The sequence below is a fragment of the Lampetra planeri genome, chromosome 6, assembly GCF_965212315.1.
Source record: "Lampetra planeri chromosome 6, kcLamPlan1.2.h2, whole genome shotgun sequence".
Classification (NCBI taxonomy): Eukaryota; Metazoa; Chordata; class Hyperoartia; order Petromyzontiformes; family Petromyzontidae; genus Lampetra; species Lampetra planeri.
Window position 1 is genome coordinate 13,311,534 of NC_136112.1, and position 21,367 is coordinate 13,332,900.

Here is a 21,367-nt window from a genome sequence, read left to right on the forward strand (position 1 = left end):
CAAATCTGTCATGGATCTAAGATAAAGAAAGGACTTTTAGCATTTTTTTGACTTTATTGACAATATTTTTTACTGAATCAAAATCCCTGACCATTAAAGCTCACGGAATTGCGAGGAAGGCGAAACATTACATGGCTAATAAAGTCATGCTATGGGTACCAATGCACGACTATACACTGCAACTAATAGGAAAACATTGAGATACACAAGGACACAAGAACACATGGAGAAATACGGAGACACAGGGAGACTGCAGCACTCCCGAGGACATACTGCGATACACAGACGCACTGAGATGCACGGATATATTACAGGTGGTTATGTCTAGCAACTGGGATTCACATGCAGCCAATTCTGCAAGCTTTTTGAAGCCTGACGCAGCGGGGGACCGAGTGCAAGGTCAATACTAGGAGAGTATTGTAGTTGGCTAATGTAATCGGCGAACACACATTTTATTAGGCGAGACAATGTCCGATAACGAGATGGCACGAGGTCACCAGGAGTAGTTTTCATGGTGAACTTTTGCACTATGAACCATGCCCTTTCGTTTTCAGGCTTCATTCTCTCAAAGAATGTATTTCATAGTATTTCATATATTTTCTCATTCTCCCCCCGTACAACCCCCAGAACCACCTATGACGGCACATGCACTCAATACGAGCAAGCCACGTATGTGAGCACGACTGCACATGCGCATGTACAGCACACGCAACGCTGCATGTGTGTATTGCGATTTTATGGTTATTTCGAGGATTGTCGATTGTTTTATTTACCAACGAATGAAAGTATTTTGCGGCCATGAGCGCCGCTTGTTTTGTTGCATCATGCGTTTTCAGATTTAACTGTTGTTGGCTTAAATTGTGTTTGTATAGTGTATCTAAGATTACAGAATTAAAGACGGTATGTATTTACAACGATTTGACAGCGTAATCTCCAGTGTCTGCTTTACAACCTCCAGGTTCGTCACTTACTGATGAGACCCACCCAGGAAAACTGGACAAGGTGCAAGCTCCCTTGCTCAATCAACAAATGATACTGTGGAGCAATGATAATGGAAGCCCGTGTACATTGTACACGCACAGCCTTTTTGTCAATCCGCTGCTGGATGAGGGCCTCCCCCCCCCCTGCCGAGCAGGTCACATGGGTTATTTGACACGGCAGAGGCATACCTCGGGTATGGCGAATCAGGGCGTCTGCCCCGGGCCCCGCACTTTGGGAGGCGTCAGATGTAATACTTCTGGTTTAGTTTGCAGGCGTCTGGGGGGGCCCTGCACCTCCCTATGGACGGTGCTGCTGGTCAGTGCGGGTTGACGCAGGTGGGGAGTGTCGCTATTGTGCAACAGCTGCACTGCCCTCTGCTGACACTGTAGCGCCGCAGCAGCCTCTAGCTAGTCTAGCACGTGTTTCATGCATGCAGATCGCCCATCCAGCCTCAACCATGCTTCGCATCCGAGATTTGACAATATTGGACAATGTGGTTTGTAGCAGATGGCAGTGGACTAAAATACATTGTTGTACTGTAGTTATATGTGCCTGGCCAGCAACCCGCACTGACCAGCTTCGTGAAGTTTGGTCAGATAACCTCCGCGGCCACACACAGCGTGGGGAAGCCCTCATCCAGCAGTTAATTGACTCAACGGCTGTGCATGTGCATGGCACAAGGGTTTAAATTGTTCGCGCCGTAGTATTATGTAATACCCCTATGACGTTTGAGGGTCAAATGTAGTTTACAAGCACCTGTTAAGGTAGACAACGTTTATACTGGTAGGAACCTCCTAGTTATACCAGCCCACAGGGGATTATTTTGTCCGTCGTGCAGGGAGGGGCTGGGTGGGGAGGGAGGGGCTGGGTGAGGAGGGGAGGGGCTGGGTGGGAGGGAGGGGCTGGGAGGGGAGGGAGGGGCTGGGTGGGGAGGGTGGGGCTGGATGGGGAAGGTGGGGCTGGTCACCCCGTGGTGCCCTTATAAAACTAAACGTTTAACCTACTCACGCCGGCTTGTGCCCGCCCTCACAGTCGGGCATATTTGCGGAATACACCACGCGGCCGTTGACCCTGGCCATTGACCGAGCAACCCAACGTCCCTACCAGCTCCCTCCGCAGGAATGTGTTACTGGGTGATTCACTCGTTCTCCGGTGATCAGTCTCCTTATCACTCTGATGTTGCGATGACTAAGGTTATTGTTTCCATGAACCAGATCTATTTGGCTGACCGTTTCGACTCAACCACGCTGTGTTCAATCACCACACGACATATCACACGTCTCTTTCTGCTTCTTCTCGAGCGCTGCTGTACTTTGGAATTCCCTCCCATCGTCTCTTTTTCACGAATTCTTACGGTAGCTTTGCTCAATTCAAGACACCATATTCACCCTTAAATATTACTTTCAATCATGATGTTTCTGTACTTGGCAACCGTGATAGGGAAAAAAAGTATACTCATCTGAACCCAGGTCCATGAACAAATCACGCCTTGAACCCAGGGGGTTTCGAACCGAACGAGCACGTGCCGAGAGTATTAACTATTAGTGACGAGCAGTGTTACTCATTGTCCCAGACACGCTATGTGGAGCAGAAGCTATAATGGGAGGTGGTGGATGAGGTTGGTGGTAACTGCTGAGAGCGTTATCCGAAGTCGTCAGGCCGTGCGAGAAGACTTGAAGAGTGATTCCACGATTGTCAGGGAGAGGGCCATCGGACTTCCTGCTCGTCTTCGGGACGACCCAAGAGACCCATTCCACTCCTGCCCGTACGGTTGTCGTTGCCACAACTTTCTGGCCACAGAAGAAAGTGCTCGAAGAAATGAAGCTTCCAAGGAAGTTGTATCCCTCCTGTACCTCTGCGTAGACTTACAGCGGAGTGTGCAAAACCGGAGTGCTGATGTGCTGTCTAGCTTTAGTCTTCATGTTAAATTGTTGTCCTTGATTTGTGCTTCATGATTTGTTTTTAAGAAATTAGATAAGATTGTTGGTATTGTGTTCACCCTCCTAGCCCATCAGACCCTTAACACACCCCGAGCTGCAAATTAATTCCACTCAGTGATAATGTGTTACTTTTTGTGGAGATTGACGATTCTGCAACGGTGTCGACAAGTGTTCGTCATTGCAAGGCCCGTGGGCCACTGGCGTCCCCTGGTGGCTTTTAGTGTGGCTTCTGACGCAACGGTTTCAAATGTGTGGCAGCCCTCAACACTGACGTCTTAACGGCGAACGTGGCCCCCTCTGAAAATGTGTGGCAGCCCTCAACACTGACGTCTTAACGGCGAACGTGGCCCCCTCTGAAAATGTGTGGCAGCCCTCAACACTGATGTCTTAACGGTGAATTTGGCCTCCTCTGAAAATGTGTAGCAGCCCTCAACACTGTGGCCCCCTTTGAAAATGTGTGGCAGCCCTCAACATTGATGTCTTAACGGCGAATGTGGCCCCCTCTGAAAATGTGTCGCAGCCCTCAACACTGACGTCTTAACGGCGAATGTGGCCTCCTCTGAAAATGTGTGGCAGCCCTCAACACTGAAGTCTTAACGGCGAATGTGGCCCCCTCTGAAAATGTGTGGCAGCTCTCAACACTGACGTCTTAACGGCGAATGTGGCCCCCTCTGAAAATGTGAGGCAGCCCTCAACACTGATGACTTAACGGCGAATGTGGCCCCCTCTGAAAATGTGTGGCAGCTCTCAACACTGACGTCTTAACGGCGAATGTGGCCCCCTCTGAAAATGTGTGGCAGCTCTCAACACTGACGTCTTAACGATGAATGTGGCCCCCTTTGAAAATGTGTGGCAGCCCTCAACATTGATGTCTTAACGGCGAATGTGGCCCCCTCTGAAAATGTGTGGCAGCCCTCAACACTGACGTCTTAACGGCGAATGTGGCCCCCTCTGAAAATGTGTGGCAGCTCTCAACACTGACGTCTTAACGATGAATGTGGCCCCCTTTGAAAATGTGTGGCAGCCCTCAACATTGATGTCTTAACGGCGAATGTGGCCCCCTCTTAAAATGTGTCGCAGCCCTCAACACTGACGTCTTAACGGCGAATGTGGCCTCCTCTGAAAATGTGTAGCAGCCCTCAACACTGATGTCTTAACGGCGAATGTGGCCCCCTCTGAAAATGTGTGACAGCCCTCAACACTGACGACTTAACGGCGAATGTGGCCTCCTCTGAAAATGTGTGGCCGCCCTCAACACTGACGACTTAACGTCGAATGTGGCCTCCTCTGAAAATGTGTGGCAGCCCTCAACACTGATGTCTTAACGGCGAATGTGGCCCCCTCTGAAAATGTGTGGCAGCCCTCAACACTGACGTCTTAACGGCGAATGTGGCCCCCTCTGAAAATGTGAGGCAGCCCTCAACACTGACGTCTTAACGGCGAATGTGGCTCCCTCTGAAAATTAGTGAAAAACACTGGTGTAGACTATTGTTAGACAATGACATTTTCTCGAGGCCAACTCAACAGGTAGGTTTTTGCTGCCGATGTTGGGGAGGATTCATTCGTTATTGATTTTTGTGTGAGGCCACGCAAATCATCTGACCCTCCGCCACAAGGGACAGCCATACACATTGAATTATCACGTGCACAAGCGTTTTCACGCCAATTGTTATTCTTTCAGCTCACAACCAAAGTTAGCAATTATCTTCTCTGATCATTGCTAACTTTTGAATTAAAGCTTTCGTGACTCTAGGAATTAATATTCTTTGGGTCTTTCAGTAAAGTCACGTAGATATGTTCAAAGTAAATAACAAAAAACGACGTTTCGATCGCAACACAAGCATTCGTGAACTTTGATTGTAAGCGAGAACATTTCGTCCGATGTGCATTTTATATGCGTGTGCGGTAGTGTAGCGGTTAGCGCGCTGCGCTATGAACCCGGCGACGCAGGTTCGATTCCCGCTCACGGCCAACACCAGTGACGATTATCTGAACAGGTCCTGGGCCTCCCCTAGATCGACTCAGCCTCAAATGAGTACCTGGTGCGGTGTGTAAAAATCGCCACTGGGGAGACAAAGGCGGTCGTGCGTGGTGCTGACCACCCACCCCCTCGTGTACCGTTCCGGCCTTCATAGGTGCTCGCTAACAGCACTTGCCCCTACAGTCTGTCAAGGCTATACGGGGGATCTTTGTCTATCTTTGTCTCCTCTGTAGCTTTGTCGTAGTGGAGGTAGCTCAGCTCTCCGATCTTACATTAACATGCAAATTTATTCGCTTATGACCATTGGGCTACACCCATCACAAACCTTGATAACATCAATCTAGATTTAGATCTAAATAACATCCTGCCTAAGCAGCTCTCGCTATTTTTTCACCTGATGAAGATTGCTTGTGTTGTCATTGAAACGTCGTGATAATTTTTATATTTTTTTTCTATCTACGTGGCTTTACCGGAAGAACCAACGAGTATTAATTCCTGCAGTCACGAAAGCTTTAAGTCAAGATTTAAAGCATTTACAATATTTTACCTACGTGACTTTACCGAAAAAACCTCAGAGTATTGACACCACCACCACCATCATCATCATTTCACATCATCAATACGGAAGAATCCTTCTACCGGAAGACAAAAAAAACCCAAGCACCCGTGCTCATCTTCCGGAAGAGGAAGAATTCCCACCAGCAGCGCGTCGGCCATCTTGACTCCACCGTTGATTTCTTTACGGAGGGGGGCGGGGCGAGGGAGAGGGGCGGGGCGAGGGAGGGAGGGGGCGGGGCGAGGGAGGGGGGGCGGGGGAGGTGGAGGAGTGGGGGGGGGGCGTTCGGCGGTGAACGACAGAAGACAGAAGACGTCTTCCGGAAGATGACAAAACAACGCCCCGCCCCCCACTCCCCCTCCAAAAAAACGATCGCGTGCCCTCAAACGCCTGCGCGCCCAACGGACTTCCGCGGCTTCCGGAAGTGGAATATCCTTTTGGAAGTCGCCAACCGTCTTCCGGAAGTGGAAGATTCTTCCGGAAGACGTCTACCGGCTTCCGGTAGCTCGCCACCGGAAGCTGTGGCTCTGCCGTGGAGGGCAGCAGCAGTCGCCTTTGTTCTCAGGGGCGAGTGGCCGCCGCCGCTGCTGTTGCTGCCGTTTTGCTGCCTTTGCCGCTGCCTCCACCGCCGCTGTTTGGCCGGGGGTCGCTCGGCGATTATCGGCGGCGGGGAGATTTGCGCAGAGATCGGAGGCGGGGGTCGTCACTCGACGGACGGCTGGAGAGGGGGCGGCGGCGGCGGCGGCGGGCGCGTGTTTTGGGCCGAGCCGACGTGCGCGTCGAGACGAGGGGGGTGGTGGGGAGGGAGGAAGGAAGGAGGAGGACGACGCGGCCACGGTGGCGGCGACGGAGCCGCCGGTGAGAGATGCATTGTAATGATTGTTTTCTCCTCGTTGTGTTTGGCAGCGTGAGGAAGACGCGGGCGGCCTTTGGGGTGCTGGGTGACCCGTGCCGTGAAACTACTCCGGCGTGGTGGTGGTGGTGATGATGGTGGTGATTTGTTGTTGTTGTGATTGCTGGTGCCGCCGCTGTGGTTTGTTGTCCCTCTTGTTGTTGGACGTTAAGGTGGTCATGATGATGATGGTGGTTACTGGTGGTGGCACGTGTTATTTATAAGGAGCACAGCGTTGGGTGGTGATTACAGTGGTGGTGCTGTTATGAGCAGTGGTGGTGGTTATTGTGGTGATACTCTTGTTATAACAAGTAGTGGTGGTTACTGTGGTGATATTCTTGTTATAACAAGTAGTGGTGGTTATTGTTATAACAAGTAGTGGTGGTTATTGTGACGATACTCTTGTTATAACAAGTAGTGGTGGTTACTGTGGTGATACTCTTGTTATAACAAGTAGTGGTGGTTATTGTGACGATACTCTTGTTATAACAAGTAGTGGTGGTTACTGTGATGATACTCTTGTTATAACAAGTAGTGGTGGTTATTGTTATAACAAGTAGTGGTGGTTATTGTTATAACAAGTAGTGGTGGTTACTGTGATGATACTCTTGTTATAACAAGTAGTGGTGGTTATTGTGACGATACTCTTGTTATAACAAGTAGTGGTGGTTACTGTGGTGATACTCTTGTTATAACAAGTAGTGGTGGTTATTGTGACGATACTCTTGTTATAACAAGTAGTGGTGGTTATTGTTATAACAAGTAGTGGTGGTTATTGTGACGATACTCTTGTTATAACAAGTAGTGGTGGTTATTGTTATAACAAGTAGTGGTGGTTATTGTGACGATACTCTTGTTATAACAAGTAGTGGTGGTTATTGTGACGATACTCTTGTTATAACAAGTAGTGGTGGTTACTGTGGTGATACTCTTGTTATAACAAGTAGTGGTGGTTATTGTGGTGGTACTCTTGTTAGAACAAGTAGTGGTGGTTACTGTGGTGATACTCTTGTTAGAACAAGTAGTGGTGGTTATTGTGACGATACTCTTGTTAGAACAAGTAGTGGTGGTTATTGTGGTGGTACTCTTGTTATAACAAGTAGTGGTGGTTATTGTGATGATACTCTTGTTAGAACAAGTAGTGGTGGTTATTGTGGTGGTACTCTTGTTATAACAAGTAGTGGTGGTTACTGTGGCGTTACTGATACAAGGAGCAGTGGTGGTTATTGCGGTGTTGTTTATAAGGAGTACAGTCGTGGTGTTGATGGTTACTCCGGTTGTATTATTATAAGGAGCAGTGGTGTTTACTAGGGTGATACTGTTTTTAGAAGGAGCAGTCGTGGTTGTGATTGCTGTGGTGTCACTTATTATAAGGCACAGTTGCTGGTGACGGTAGTTCCTGTGGTGGAACTTTAATTTTAAGGATCAGTGGTGGTTATTGTGGTGGCACTAATAACGAGGTGGTGATGGTGGTTATAGTGGTGGTACTGTTATCATTGTAAGGATCAGTGGTGGTTATTGTGGTGGTACTGCAATAATGAGTGGTCATGGTGGTTATTGTGGTGGTACTGTCATCATTGTAAGGAACAGTGGTGGTTACGGTGGTGGTACTGCAACAACGAGTTGTGATGGTGGTTATTGTGTTGGTACTGTTATTATTGTAAGAAACAGTGATGGTTACTTTGGTGGTACTAATAACGAGTGGTGATGGTGGTTATTGTGGCGGTACTGTTATTATTGTAAGAAACAGTGATGGTTACTTTGGTGGTACTAATAACGAGGTGGTGATGGTGGTGATTGTGGTGGTACTGTCATAAGGGGCAGTGCTGGTGGTCACAATGGTGGCACTTATTCATATGGAACAGTGATGGTGGCACTGTTATAAGGTTCAGTGGTGGTGATGATTACTGTGGTGGAACTGTTATAAGGATCGATGTCATGGTGACTGGTGGCATTTATTCATAAGGAACAGTGATGATGATGGTGGTTACTGTGGAAGCACTGTTAATCATATGGAGCAGGGGTGGTTAATGTGATGACACTTTTATAAGGATCAGTGATGGCGATGGTGGTTACTGTGGTGGCATAGTTATAATGATCAGTGGTGGTTTTAGTTACTGTGGTGAAACTGTTAATCATAAGGAGCAGTGTTGGTTCTAGTTACTGTGGTGAAACTGTTAATCATAAGGAGCAGTGTTGGTTGTAGTTACTGTGGTGAAACTGTTAATCATAAGGAGCAGTGTTGGTTGTAGTTACTGTGGTGAAACTGTTAATCATAAGGAGCAGTGTTGGTTGTAGTTACTGTGGTGTCACTGTTAATCATAAGGAGCAGTGTTGGTTGTAGTTACTGTGGTGTCACTGTTAATCATAAGGAGCAGTGTTGGTTGTAGTTACTGTGGTGAAACTATTAATCATAAGGAGCAGTGTTGGTTGTAGTTACTGTGGTGAAACTGTTAATCATAAGGAGCAGTGTTGGTTGTAGTTACTGTGGTGAAACTGTTAATCATAAGGAGCAGTGTTGGTTCTAGTTACTGTGGTGTCACTGTTAATCATAAGGAGCAGTGTTGGTTGTAGTTACTGTGGTGAAACTATTAATCATAAGGAGCAGTGTTGGTTGTAGTTACTGTGGTGAAACTGTTAATCATAAGGAGCAGTGTTGGTTGTAGTTACTGTGGTGAAACTGTTAATCATAAGGAGCAGTGTTGGTTCTAGTTACTGTGGTGTCACTGTTAATCATAAGGAGCAGTGAGTGGTGTTGGTGGGGAGCCAGCATTGACGAATGCCAGGAAGTGGTGTGCTGCGTCTTGATTTTCTGTGTGTGAGATGAATGTATATGCACGTGTGCATCTCTGTGCTTGTGTGTTTTGAATGCGTGTGCTTCAGTGTGTATCCTTGTAAGGTAGAGTACCGTGTGTTTATACGTGGGATTTTCTTTTGTGATTGTGTGTTTTTTGTCTGTTTATAAATGTGCTTGTGCGTGTATGTGTATTTTTGCATGTATGTGTGTGCCTAGTCTGGCACCAGCCTGTTGGTGTTCGTGTGATATTTTCGTTTGTTTATGTTTACGTGTGTAGTTTTTGTTCTTGATGTGCGTGTAGACTGAGTGAATGTACACTGCTTGTTTGTGTTTCAACGTGTGTGGTTTAGCATATTTGTTTATGTTCTTGTTAATGTGTGTGTGTGTTTATATGTTTACGTGTTTGTATGCATGTGTGAGTGTTATTGTCTGTTTGTGTGTGGTTGTGTTTATGTATAAGCGGTTGTGTCTGTGGTTTTGTGTGCCTACACGTGCTGTGAGCGTTTAGCCTTGTACAGTCCGTTAAAGGGTAAAATCTATCATGTCTTTGTATACATGTGTATTTCTGTGTGTGTACTTTGTATAGGTGTGTAAATCTATATGCCTGTGTGTTTGTTTAAACGTATTGGTATAGCATATAGCATGCACAATGTAAAATTCACATGCGTCTGTATTTAAGTCTTTGTGTATCTGTACTGTTTGTGTTTGGTTATGTTTACACGCCTGTGGTTATTTACGTGAAGTCTGAAATGTGTAGAGTTCTCGTGTTGTTTTAATTGTGTGCGGTATGGATATACTAAGGCGTATACTTAAGTGTGCATATGTGTATAGTATTATACGGTATGATTTGATTGAGGAATATTAACTTTGTATTTGTGTATGCGAGTGAATGTGTTGTTACTGATTGTGTATTTTTGCACTATTTGTGGTGAAAGTGCGTGTGTTTTTGTATTTAAATGGATTACTCACCGGACCACCAGAGTTCGATTCCCGTGCACGGCCAACACCGTTGATGATTATCTGAACCGGTCCCCTGGGTCTTCCCTAGGTCGACTCGACCTCAAATGAGTACCTGGTGAGGTGTGTAAACATCACCACGAGGGAGACGAAGGCGGATGGGCGTGTTGCTCACCACCCACAATATTATACTGTATGTATACACCACACATGCATAAGTGGAGATGCATGGTGGGTGGGTAGTATAGGGCAGTGCGGCAAAAGCAATGGTTGTATTATACCTCTATGGTTCGAACCAACCCGCACAGACCTGTGTGGTGAAGTATGGTCCATTAACCCCCCACCACAACCCGCACGGCGGGGGGAGGCCCGCATCCAGCAGTAAAAGTATGTATACTGAACTATTTTAAAATGTTTTCCAGGTAAGGCCCACTAAGCTATACGGCTCTTTTTTTCAAAAGCACCTTGGCGACAAATGATAGCTCAACGAAGTGGCTTATCGTCATCATCTGGAAATTTAAAGCAGCCAAATAAATACTCTAAACGCGCGTTGCTGATTCTAAATGTGGAAGGAAAAACCAGACGGCCCGGAGAGAAAATCCACGCGACCACAGGGGGAGAGTGACGTGCACACTCCAAATGTACTGCAGGCGGTCAGGGGTTGGGATCGAACCCGCGACCTCCTGTATACCAGGCGAAGTGGTTAACATCTCACCACGTGGCGCCCTGATGGCGGTGGCGAGACGTTATCGTCATCGCCTGGTATGCAGGAGGTTGTTTGTGGGTTCGATCCTGACCCTGACGCCTGAAGACTTGGAGTTTGCAAGTTCTCCCCGTGGTCGCCGTGAATTTTTCTCTGGGACTTTTCCCCTCCACATTTCGAAACGTGCGTTAAGAGTATTTGGCTGCAATGTTATTTCCACGTTATAAGCCACTTCGTTGACCTCTAATTTCAGTGCGCCTTATCTTGTAAGATAAATATAGCTTCTTTTTTAGTTGTACATACATCGGGTTCAGGAAAATGTTGACTTTTAAGGAAACTGAGTGCGGCTTGGGCAAGGCCCGTCGCTGGAAGGATGGCTGGTGGGAGAGAGTAATGATGGAGCGGCATCCAAAGGAGGGATTTAGAGTGGATGGAGCGATGAAATTGGCTCATTTGTATCAACGCTCGATGGATTGTTACATCACCGGATCGTTAGAGACTGCGACTACTTTGGGAGTATTATCCAGCATTGGATGGATAATGGCTGACGATGATAATGATAACTGGTGTATAGTGTATGGCAGGCTTTTAAAGCATGTGTGTGTGTAGAACAGTACTTAAATATCACGTTTATATTATGTACTTGGTGTCTCATTGTGTGTGTGTAGAATATTTTACGTGTTGAATTATGTGTGTACAATACTGTATATTCGTGTGTTTAGTTTGTGTATAGTGTCTGTGTGCGTTTTAAGTGTGTGTGGCTTACGCTGGCATATACAGACTCAGAACCTTTATTTATCCTGGAGAAATACAGTCGATATGTTTATAGTGTGTGTTTGTATAGTATTGTGTAAGCCCAAGTTTATAATGTGTAGTGTCTGCGTGTTTATTCAGTGTAATGCATTGCGTGCGTGTAGCTCATGCATGTTTGTATTGCTGAGTTACTCAGATAACCTCCCACACACACTCTAAGTTATTGGCCAAACATCCCCCAACCATGATGACCCCCCACCCACCCTTTATAAAAAGATACTGTACTTGTTATCCAAATGTCATCTCCACCCCCTCCCATGGTTTCACAAAAAATCGGGGGTGCCGCGATAGTGAGATGTTAACTACTACCTCTCCACGTTCGTCTCGTATGTAGGAGGTTTTGTGGATTCGATTTTGACCCTGTATATTTGGAGTTTGCATGTTCTCTCTCTCTCTCCCCGTGGTCGCGTGGATTTTTCTCCGAGTCATCCAGTTTCCCCCTCATTAAGAATGAATATCACGCATTTTGGAGATTTGGGTGATGTACATTTCCATTCGATAAGCCACTGCGTGGAGCAGCTATCATTTGTGTGGCCAGGACGCTTCTGAAAAGAGCTCAGTGGGCCTCCTTACCTGGTAAAATGTGGGAAAAAAATGTTCACGTTTATTTAATTTCACCAGGGTGGGAACTCAGAGAGACAACTCGAGAGCCTCATTTGACGTGGGTCACCGACATGAAAATCCATCCGAGTACAGTACAGTACTGTACATGATTATTATACATAAGGACGAGGGGGGGGGCTGTGTTGTTTCCAGAAATTGTGAGCAGCAGAGAAGGTAGCAGTGACCTCTCTTCACGCAGTGATTGTTATTTATTGTCGTGATTCGATGTGGCAAGAATCGATTCTTATTTTGCATTGCGGTTAGAGTAACGGCCTCTAGTGACTGCAGGGGTCACTCGGAACACATTACTTACAATGTGCACGGAATCATGCACGTGTCGTGAGCTTATGGATCGATATTAATTTCTGAATCAAGGCATCCGTACAACAACCAACTGGGTGTTAAAGGGGAGTTAGGGAAACGGGTGGCTGGCAGGGAGCGCTAAGGGAGCAGAAATGGTTCACCGTGGACTTTGTTTGGGCAAATATGCAAACCTGTGGGGATAATACAGTTACTGCGGACATTAGTTGGTCCAGTGCTCCTTAATGCGCGTGTGTGCTGATGCATGCGGCTGTAAATGTGTCAGCTGCACGGGGTGCATTGGTGGGGCGGGGGCCAGCAGGGTGGGGGGGGGGGTGTCGAGTTATTCACAGACACAACTACGGCTACAAACCCAGAGACCTGAGTTTGAGTCTCCGCCATGGCTAACATTAATGGGGAATGATATGCGAGGCGATCCTTGGGACCTCGCCTATGTTGACCCGCTGCTGTGTGTATACATGAACATTGGGGAAATAAAGGTGGCCGGGCGTCATGCCAGCAATAGTTTCACGCTAACAACAATCTTTTTAATTCTATGTGATGTTAACGTTTTTAATGCCAGTAATATCGATAATAGCATATAAAATGTGATTTTGATGTTCGTGATGTGAATGTAACCACGCAATGTTGATTGCGTGGTTATGATAGTTTGGTGATGACGATGTTCAGCATGAGAATGTTGGTGGCGATGTTAACATGGTGATTGCATTTTTTTTATACGTAGACGTCGACTGTCGCTGTGATGGTGGTAATGCGCTTTTGACATTCCAATATTGATGTTGTGCCGTTTGTTTTACTGCAAAATGATTGTGGTGATGCCAGGGGATGTCTCTGTCATGTTGATGCTGCGATGCCAGGTTCCACGGAGCATTAACTCTCACAGCGCCGTTATTCCTCCGTATTAACGACGTTGCCTCTGAAACACGACGAAGCCCTCATGTCCTGTTAGGCCATTTTTACGTACGCTGCAAAAATTCAGCCGCATCAATCTTTAGCAATCGCAGCGCTGTGCTCTCAACTCTTTTACTGAAATTACAGCGTTCAAAATAGCAACTGGGTCCCGGGATAAACTGCTGCAGGGCAACACTTTGCCGCATGTGTGCCTGCAACAGTGTCGGTTATAACGGCGTTTCGCCGCTGTGCTACATGCCACTGCGTTTTGCTAACGATGCAGGGTGTGGACAACGTTCACCAGAGCCAGATGCCTGAATTAATGTCATAAGCTTGGCAGGGCTAGGCCCATTAAGCAAGGTTCCAGTTTCAGGTCTTGTTGGGTTTAATTTAATGGGGCTGACAAGACACTCGTTTGTCAGTCCGATGTCTAAAGATTGTTGTCGGAGAGCGCTATCCTCAACTATGCTTTTAAGCACCCGATCAGAAATTGGTTTGTCAGTTTGTTGTCTCATAACATTATCATAGACTGGTCTGTCAGTTTATTGTCTCATGAGCCCACCGGAGACTGGTCTGTCAGTGTGTTGTCTTTAGACCTCTAGTAATATGATCATGATGGAGAGGAATAAAATGAAGATAATCTTAGCTTGTCAAATCATGTTCAGACACGGCACGGCGGATTATGAGTTTAATGAATGAAGACGCACGTAAGCAGCAAGCTGTGTTGTTGAGAAGCTTGGGATAAATAATAAATCAGGGTGACAAGGATGTCAGTGTAAATGAAGAGTCAGGCTTGTCTGGATGTCAGGGGTCAAAACAAGAGTCGAATTGAGGTGACAGGCTTGGCTCGGGCTAATATGATGTCAGCGCTGGGCTGGCACTGCATAGATTATGCGTTCAAGTCTGGGTTTCATCCACCAGTGATTAATAAACCAGCTTCTCAGATGTGCAGTCGATGGTCTAAGCCTGATTACCAATGACTGCACAAAAAACCCATTGAATACAATTTTTCTTTCATTTTAACGGTAAATTTCTAGCTCTGGTTTTCATGGGACAATCACCTCTGTAGCAGCGGCGCTTGTACAATGATAAATTGCCTCGGGTGGATACGAGCCAATTGAAAGGATCTTAGAAGCAGTTCTGTGATATCGCCTACCAAGGGCCATTCTCCAACATAGGGTTATGTTACACTGCTTTCTGTGAGATTTCATAATTGAAATTTTTTCATCTTGCGGAAGAGTGTCAAGAGCGCAGTTGTAAAATAATTGGGGAAATGCCAAAAAAAGGAACGTGTTTGAATGATGGTGGCGCTGGCCTTGGTGAAATGAGATTCACTGGCCCTGAATCAACAGCAATGACCGTGGGATTAGGTGTAGCACAAGGGCAGTGATGCGATGGGTCGTCAGTTACAGGACTGCAATGAAGTGGTGTGCATCTCGGCAACAGTGCATCATTTGGCAGTCATCATTAGGTCGTTTAGCACTTTCAAGAGCGGTGTTTGTGGGGACAGTGTGGATTTGGCTACTATGTATGTAATGATTGGGCCCTTCCCCACGTCAGTCGATAAACTCTCTCATTTCCAGGGTTATGATTTGATTCCAGAATAGATTTTTTTTTAGTCTTGTTTCTACTATCTCGTTTGTGCTGGTGTTTTATACGTGTTGTCGCCTTTCTAATTTTCGATGTGTATTGTCTCAGGTCTGTGCCGTTTACCTTGTGTACTGCCTTGTTTAACGCTCTAGTTTAATTGCCACATTAGTAACATCTTTTGAGTCTACTGTATGTCTTGTCTAAAGTCTTTTCTTTGTTCTGTGTTTCTGTATTATCTGAGCTGTACGGTGTCTCGTCTGTACTGCGTTGTCTTTTTCATCTCCGCGTGTTCCGTCTCGTTAATTCAGAAGATTAGCTTAAATTAAACACTGCGCTACAAACCTGGCGACGCAGGTTCAATTCCCGCTCACGGCCAACACCAGTGACGATTATCTGAGCCGGTCCTGGGCCTTCCCAAGGTCGACTCAGCCCCAAATGAGTATCTGGTGCAGTGTGTAAACATCGCCACTAGGGAGACAAAGGCAGCCGGGTGTGGTGCTGGCCACCCACCCCCTCGTGTGCCTTGCTGGCCTTTGTAGGTGCTCGCTAATAGCACTTGCTCCTACAGTTTGACGAGGCTATTGGGGGGATCTTTATCTTGTGTGTTTCATTGTTTCGTGTGTAATGACTCATTCTTGATGTTTGTTTTGTGGTTTCTTCTGCTAGGTGGAGTTGTGGATAAATCGGCACACTGACTGACACAAGCGCTCCGACTACACGGCAAAAAGCAACAACGATACCAACAACGACAAGAACTGGGGCCAAGAGCATTCACTTGGGCACACAGGAGCTGACAAATAATATTTACAGAAGGAAACATTGGTGTCGTTGAGCTCATTGTTATGCCATTAAAGTTAACTTGAATTTATACGACCTTACAATCACGTGATTTTTTTTTAATACAGCTTAAGAAGGATTAAAAAATATTTTAAGATGTATGGCAGTTGAATAACACGGCAGTATTTTAACATTAGTTTTGTAATAAGGCGCTAAATCTGCACGAACAAAGGCTGAAAACAAAAACCACCATTACAAACATCTCCAGCGCCAAGTGTTTTAAGCACTGAGTCGACACCTCACTTGCGACAAACTCTGCACAAATGTGACTCGGAGGCATAACAATCACAAACACATTTAAGCATTTTAGCTCAACGTGAAGACAAACCCTCGATTGCCCTATCGATTTCAAAACTCGATCGAAAAATCATTGTACTTCTGGCTTCTTTTTGGATGCACCGTAGGGCCCGCCGACACATGCGTTTTTGGCCCCGTCTCGGTAAATAATTGCGAGCCATCGAGGAAAAATAGCGGAGGCGGGGAGCGGGGGAGGTGCGCCGGTGAGCCGCCCTCGGTTGACCGTGTGCCTATCGCGGCGCACTAGCGGGCCCTCGGCGCGTGCCGCCGGCGGGGGGGGGCAGCCCCCCTCATCGCCACTGCAGCAACTGCAGCAGCAGCAGCCCCCTCCGGCCGCCGCCTCCTCCTCCTCGTCGGCCTCGTCCGGGGGAAAGAGGGGCGGCTCGGCGACGTTCACGCACCGCCGGCAAGGCTCGTGGACCATCATGGCCTCCTCACGGTCGTCGAGTGACGGGCACGCCCCGCCCGCCACTGCCAACAACGCCACCGCCGTGCATTGTGGGGGGGCCCCGGTGCACTGTGGGGGCGGTAGCGGGCGCAGAAGGCGGAGCTGCACGGTGGACGGCGGTGGGGGTGGCAGTGCTGGGGGCGGGGGGGTGGTGACCGGAGTGAGCGGCGGAGGAGGAGGAGCTGACAGTGACTGCGTGGACGAGGATGAGATGGAGAAGGAGATGGCAGGTGAATGTGTGTTATGTGCTGCTGTGTACAGCATAAGCATTGCTGTGGGTGCTGATTGCCGCACTTGCTGTTGTGTGTGTTATGGTTGTGAGACAGTCTTATCCATTTTGAGTGCGCCGTGGTTTTTTTTGTATTCTGTTTTTGCATTTGGAAATACGTTCAAAAGATAAATGCCAATGTTGAGGCCTCCTAGCCATGAGGGGGCTTCACGAGAGAGTTTGTGTAGTTTTGCTCTTCATCTTTTGGAGGAATAGAAGATGTACATATCCGCCTGTTTATGTTCTGATGCGGTTGATGGTTACACCAGTTTTCTTATTCATGGTTACTTACACTTTGTCGTGTGCATCACACGTGCAAAATTTTGCACAGATTGTGTGTTACTCCTTACTCTTCTGCTGCCCCCCAGCACCACGGTGGTGAGATGTTATCTCCCTCGCCTGGTATACAGGAGGTCGTGGGTTCGATCCTGACCCTGTAGCCTGCTTTATATTTGGAGTTTGCATGTTGTCCCTGTGGTCATGTGGATTTTTCTCAGTTTTTCCCTCCACATTTATAAACAAGCATTGTGTATGGTGTGTAGTTTTGCGTGTTTGTATGTTGTGCTGTGTGTGTTGTGTTTTCCGTGCTTGTTATTACAGCATTGCGCATCTCGTGTCTCTTCCGGTCTCAGGCCTCCCTGATGAGGGCCGGAAGTCGAAGCCTCGGAAGTCGGCGAAGAGGAAACCTCGATTCCAGAGGAACGACAACGGAGACATCGCCACGTACACGACGGATGACGCCACCATCTACCAGCCTGGAGGTACGGTAACACAAAACCACCTCTACCACAGCACAACAACCACAGCACAACTAACACGGCACATCACCTGCTGACACCACACACACGACAGACAGCACCACTACCTACATGCCTGTGGGTACGAGAGCACGCAACAACCACAGCACAACAATCACAATACAGCTACCACACGGTGACAAAAACACAAGAATGACGCCGCAACTGTAACACAACAAAAACAGAACTCGCACAATTCCGCAATCACCACCCGCCAACCACATTGCCGAAACACACAGCAACAACTACACGGCAGCACAAAACAACTAAAACCTCTACCACCACATAAATTACTGACGACGCCACCATGTACCAGCCTGATGGTATTGACTCCACAAGAACAACAACACATGAACCAAACCAACACCAACTGTACAAATGCTCCAACAACTAAATCAACTTACGTTTGTTAACGCACAAATAACGTAACAAAGATCAGAGAGCACAGAATGGCACGTGGAAGGTGGTTGTTACTACCATGACCACACCTCCATATACACTCTGTCCAATATCCTTTTATTGCTGTCACTGAGAGATTACCGGTGACAACAGAGCTCGCAGTGATGGGTACAGTGACCGTCCTCAAGAGATGAAGTGGGCCAAGTGGAAGCCTCTTTTGGCTGCAGCATGAGCCGATTTGTAGGCCACTTCACCATCTTCAGTAATTGGCATGAAAGGTCTAGATTAGAGATTATGAGTTGGGTGGACACCTCTGTACATCAATCACACATAGCTTTTTAATAACTTAATAATGGTTTCCACGTTTTTTTACAGTTTATAATAAAACAAATACTTCCAAGGAGGTTGTGTGGTCAATCGGATTTGAAACAAAAACATGTATTTATTATTGTGGGGAGACAGGAATAGTAAGGTGTGTTGTCTGCTTATTTGTTGGGCTAACGTTTCGACGATTAACCAACCGATCGCCAACTACTTAGAGCACATCACATTTTTGATGGTAGATCCACATTAAGTGTTCACTGTTAATTCACGGAGGTTAACTCCCGAAGAGATTATCTGTTTTCTAATTCTGAAGTGCATAGTTTCATTGTTATTCAGTGATAGTCTTAAATACATTGTTTTGGGTGTTGAGCAGTGGCGCAGTGGTTTGTGCTATGAGCCCAGCGACGTGAGTTTTATTCCTCGCCATGGCCAAAATCGGTGGCGTATTATATCCTAACCGGTCTTCGGGCCCTCGTGCACTAGTCCGCACTTACCAGCGTTGTGAAGTGTCATCAAACAACCCCCATGACTGATGAACAATGTGGGGGGAGGGCCGCCTTCCAGCAGTGGATTGACAAAGGGAAGTTTATTATTATTATTATTACTTTGTGTTGATAATTGGTATGGGGCCTGCTTTACTTTCGTCCCAAACATAGATGGGATCAGGTCGAGACATGAACATAATCACATCAGCAGAGCACAACAGCCGCAGGTGGTCACCCTTTGATGCCAAATTCAGGCCATCTCATCTAATCTTCCAAGTAGTTGTGAACCAACCCGTTGCTTTACTGCTGATGCCACAGGTGCCTTATCTGTGCGATACGATTTGTTGGTCAACCCTATCACATGGTTTTGACAGATCAATAAAAGACTGATTACAGTGTCCTGTTATCTAAATAACAATAAACGCCTGTATTTGGCACTGTAGTTACGGTTTTCACAGCCTGGAGACCGGAGGACTACCTAACGACCACATGGCAACAAAAAAATTACCATCACACACATGACCACCATTAGACCAACCGCGCAATAACCACAACGGCACAATTGACGCAAGACCACAAGAGACATCACGCGCTGCCAAATTACCTCGGTGGTTTCATGATACTGATACAGTGTGTGAAACTGTAATGGGGAGCAGTAGTGTAGCCGTTAGCGCGCTGCGCTACGAACCCAGCGGCCCAAGTTCGATTCCCGCTCATGGCCAACACCAGTGACGATTATCTGAACCGGTCCTGGGCCTCCCCTAGGTCGACTCAGCCTCAAATTTGTACATGGTGCGATGCGTAAACATCGCCACTGAGGAGACAAATGCGGCAGGGCGTAGTTATTGCCACCCACCCTCCTTCGTGTGCCGTTCCGGCCTTCATAGTTTCTCGCTAACAGCACTTGCCCCAACAGTCTGTTATGGCTATACGGGGGATCTTTGATACTGCAATAGCAAATGTAAACAAGAAGAACAGTATTCACAATACCAGAAGTTGTTTCTTGATCCTGCTATTTAACAAACGTGTGTCGTTGTGTGTTTACATGTGTGTGTTTACCTGTGTGCGCGATGGGGAGCAGTCGTGCGGTGGTTAGCGCACTGCGCTACTAACTCGACGACCCGAGTTTTATTCCTGCTAACGACCATTAACAGAGGAGACTACTTGAATTAGTTCTGGGTCTCCCCGAGATCGACTCAGCCTTAAAAGAGTACCTGACGTGGTGTATAAAGATCAGCATTGGGGAGACATAAGTGGCCGTCCATGGTTGTAGCCACACCATCTCCTGGTGTGCTGTGCTGGCCTCCATAGGCTCTCGCGAGCAGCACCTACCACAACAGTGTATGAAGGATGTAAGGGAATCTTTGTTGCTTGCGTGTGCGCATGTTGCAGACTGCGTGTACATAGAGTCGCGACGGCCAGACATCCCCTACTTCATCTGCAGCATCCAGGACTTCAAACTTGTGAGCACTGTACTCAAACCCTCTGCGCTGTGTTATCTTGATTGCGGTGGCTTGGTTGTCAATAAGGCATGTAACGATTATTATCAGTGCAATTTAACACAGTTCAATGCAAATATTGATTACTCTTTTCTCATTCTATTGCCTGCTCGATTTGTTGCTTCGTTTTGTACCATTAGCCTAAAACTAACAAGTCCAAGTGATTTTGTAATCGCTTATTATTTGGCCGATAACATTTTAATATATAGAGGACGACAGAGCTTTGTGGGGCGTGGGATTTTTGGCACCGGCTCACCATCTAACTACTGCCCTTCCCACTCGGCTCTCGTTCCTTCTCGCGTCTCCGAGTCGTTCTCTCTTAGAGCGTAAGCGAATTCTGTGTGATGCATTTCAAGTTGAGAGGTTGCTGTCATTATGATTTCCTGCTCAAATGAGCATTGAGGCCGGATGGTCTTCTGTTTATAGCCCTGAGCCCCTTGCTGCAAATTCCAAATTCCTATGGCCGGGGTGAGCCTACCCGTAGAACAATTTCCTGACAAGTTGGTATGATTTTATCAACCCTCCCCGAAGGCATGATTGGTTGAGTCAACCTCGAACAAGTATTTGAACTCGCCCATTCTACCGCCAGGCCACCTGGCCAGATCTGAACATTTCCAATGTAATTTGCACAAATTTGAGTTTGTGAACTTTGTTGTTGAGAAAATATTTTAGTCTGTTAATCGTTACATTCCTCGTGTTAATGGTGTTGATATTGTTAATGGGATCGGTGATGTTAATTTTGTTGTTTATGTCGATGGTGTTGTTGGTCTTCATTGTGTTTGTGTTGATTGTGGGGAGTGGCGGCGCCGTGGTTAGCACACCGAGTTCTATTCCCGGCCACGGCTGACATCAGTGGTGAGTGATATCTGAACCGGTCCTGATCCTCCCCTAGGTTGATTTAGTTTTAGACGAGTACCTGGTGTGATATATGAGCAATCGGCATTGGGGAGAAAAAGTATGGCCAAGTGTGGTACTGGCCTCACCGGTC

At 46.9% G+C, this 21,367-nt stretch overlaps 1 protein-coding gene across 1 annotated transcript in view; it reads left to right on the forward strand.

Moving 5' to 3' along the window:
• Window positions 1–5,972: 5,972 nt before the first annotated feature.
• Window positions 5,973–21,367, forward strand: part of LOC144719556 (arginine-glutamic acid dipeptide repeats protein-like) — a 53,174-nt gene continuing 37,779 nt past the window's right edge. The window contains 4 exon segments of the mRNA XM_078595591.1: window positions 5,973–6,316; window positions 15,692–16,837; window positions 17,508–17,636; window positions 20,273–20,343. Of these exon segments, the coding sequence (XP_078451717.1) occupies window positions 16,585–16,837; window positions 17,508–17,636; window positions 20,273–20,343 (453 nt within the window). The 5' untranslated portion in view covers window positions 5,973–6,316; window positions 15,692–16,584.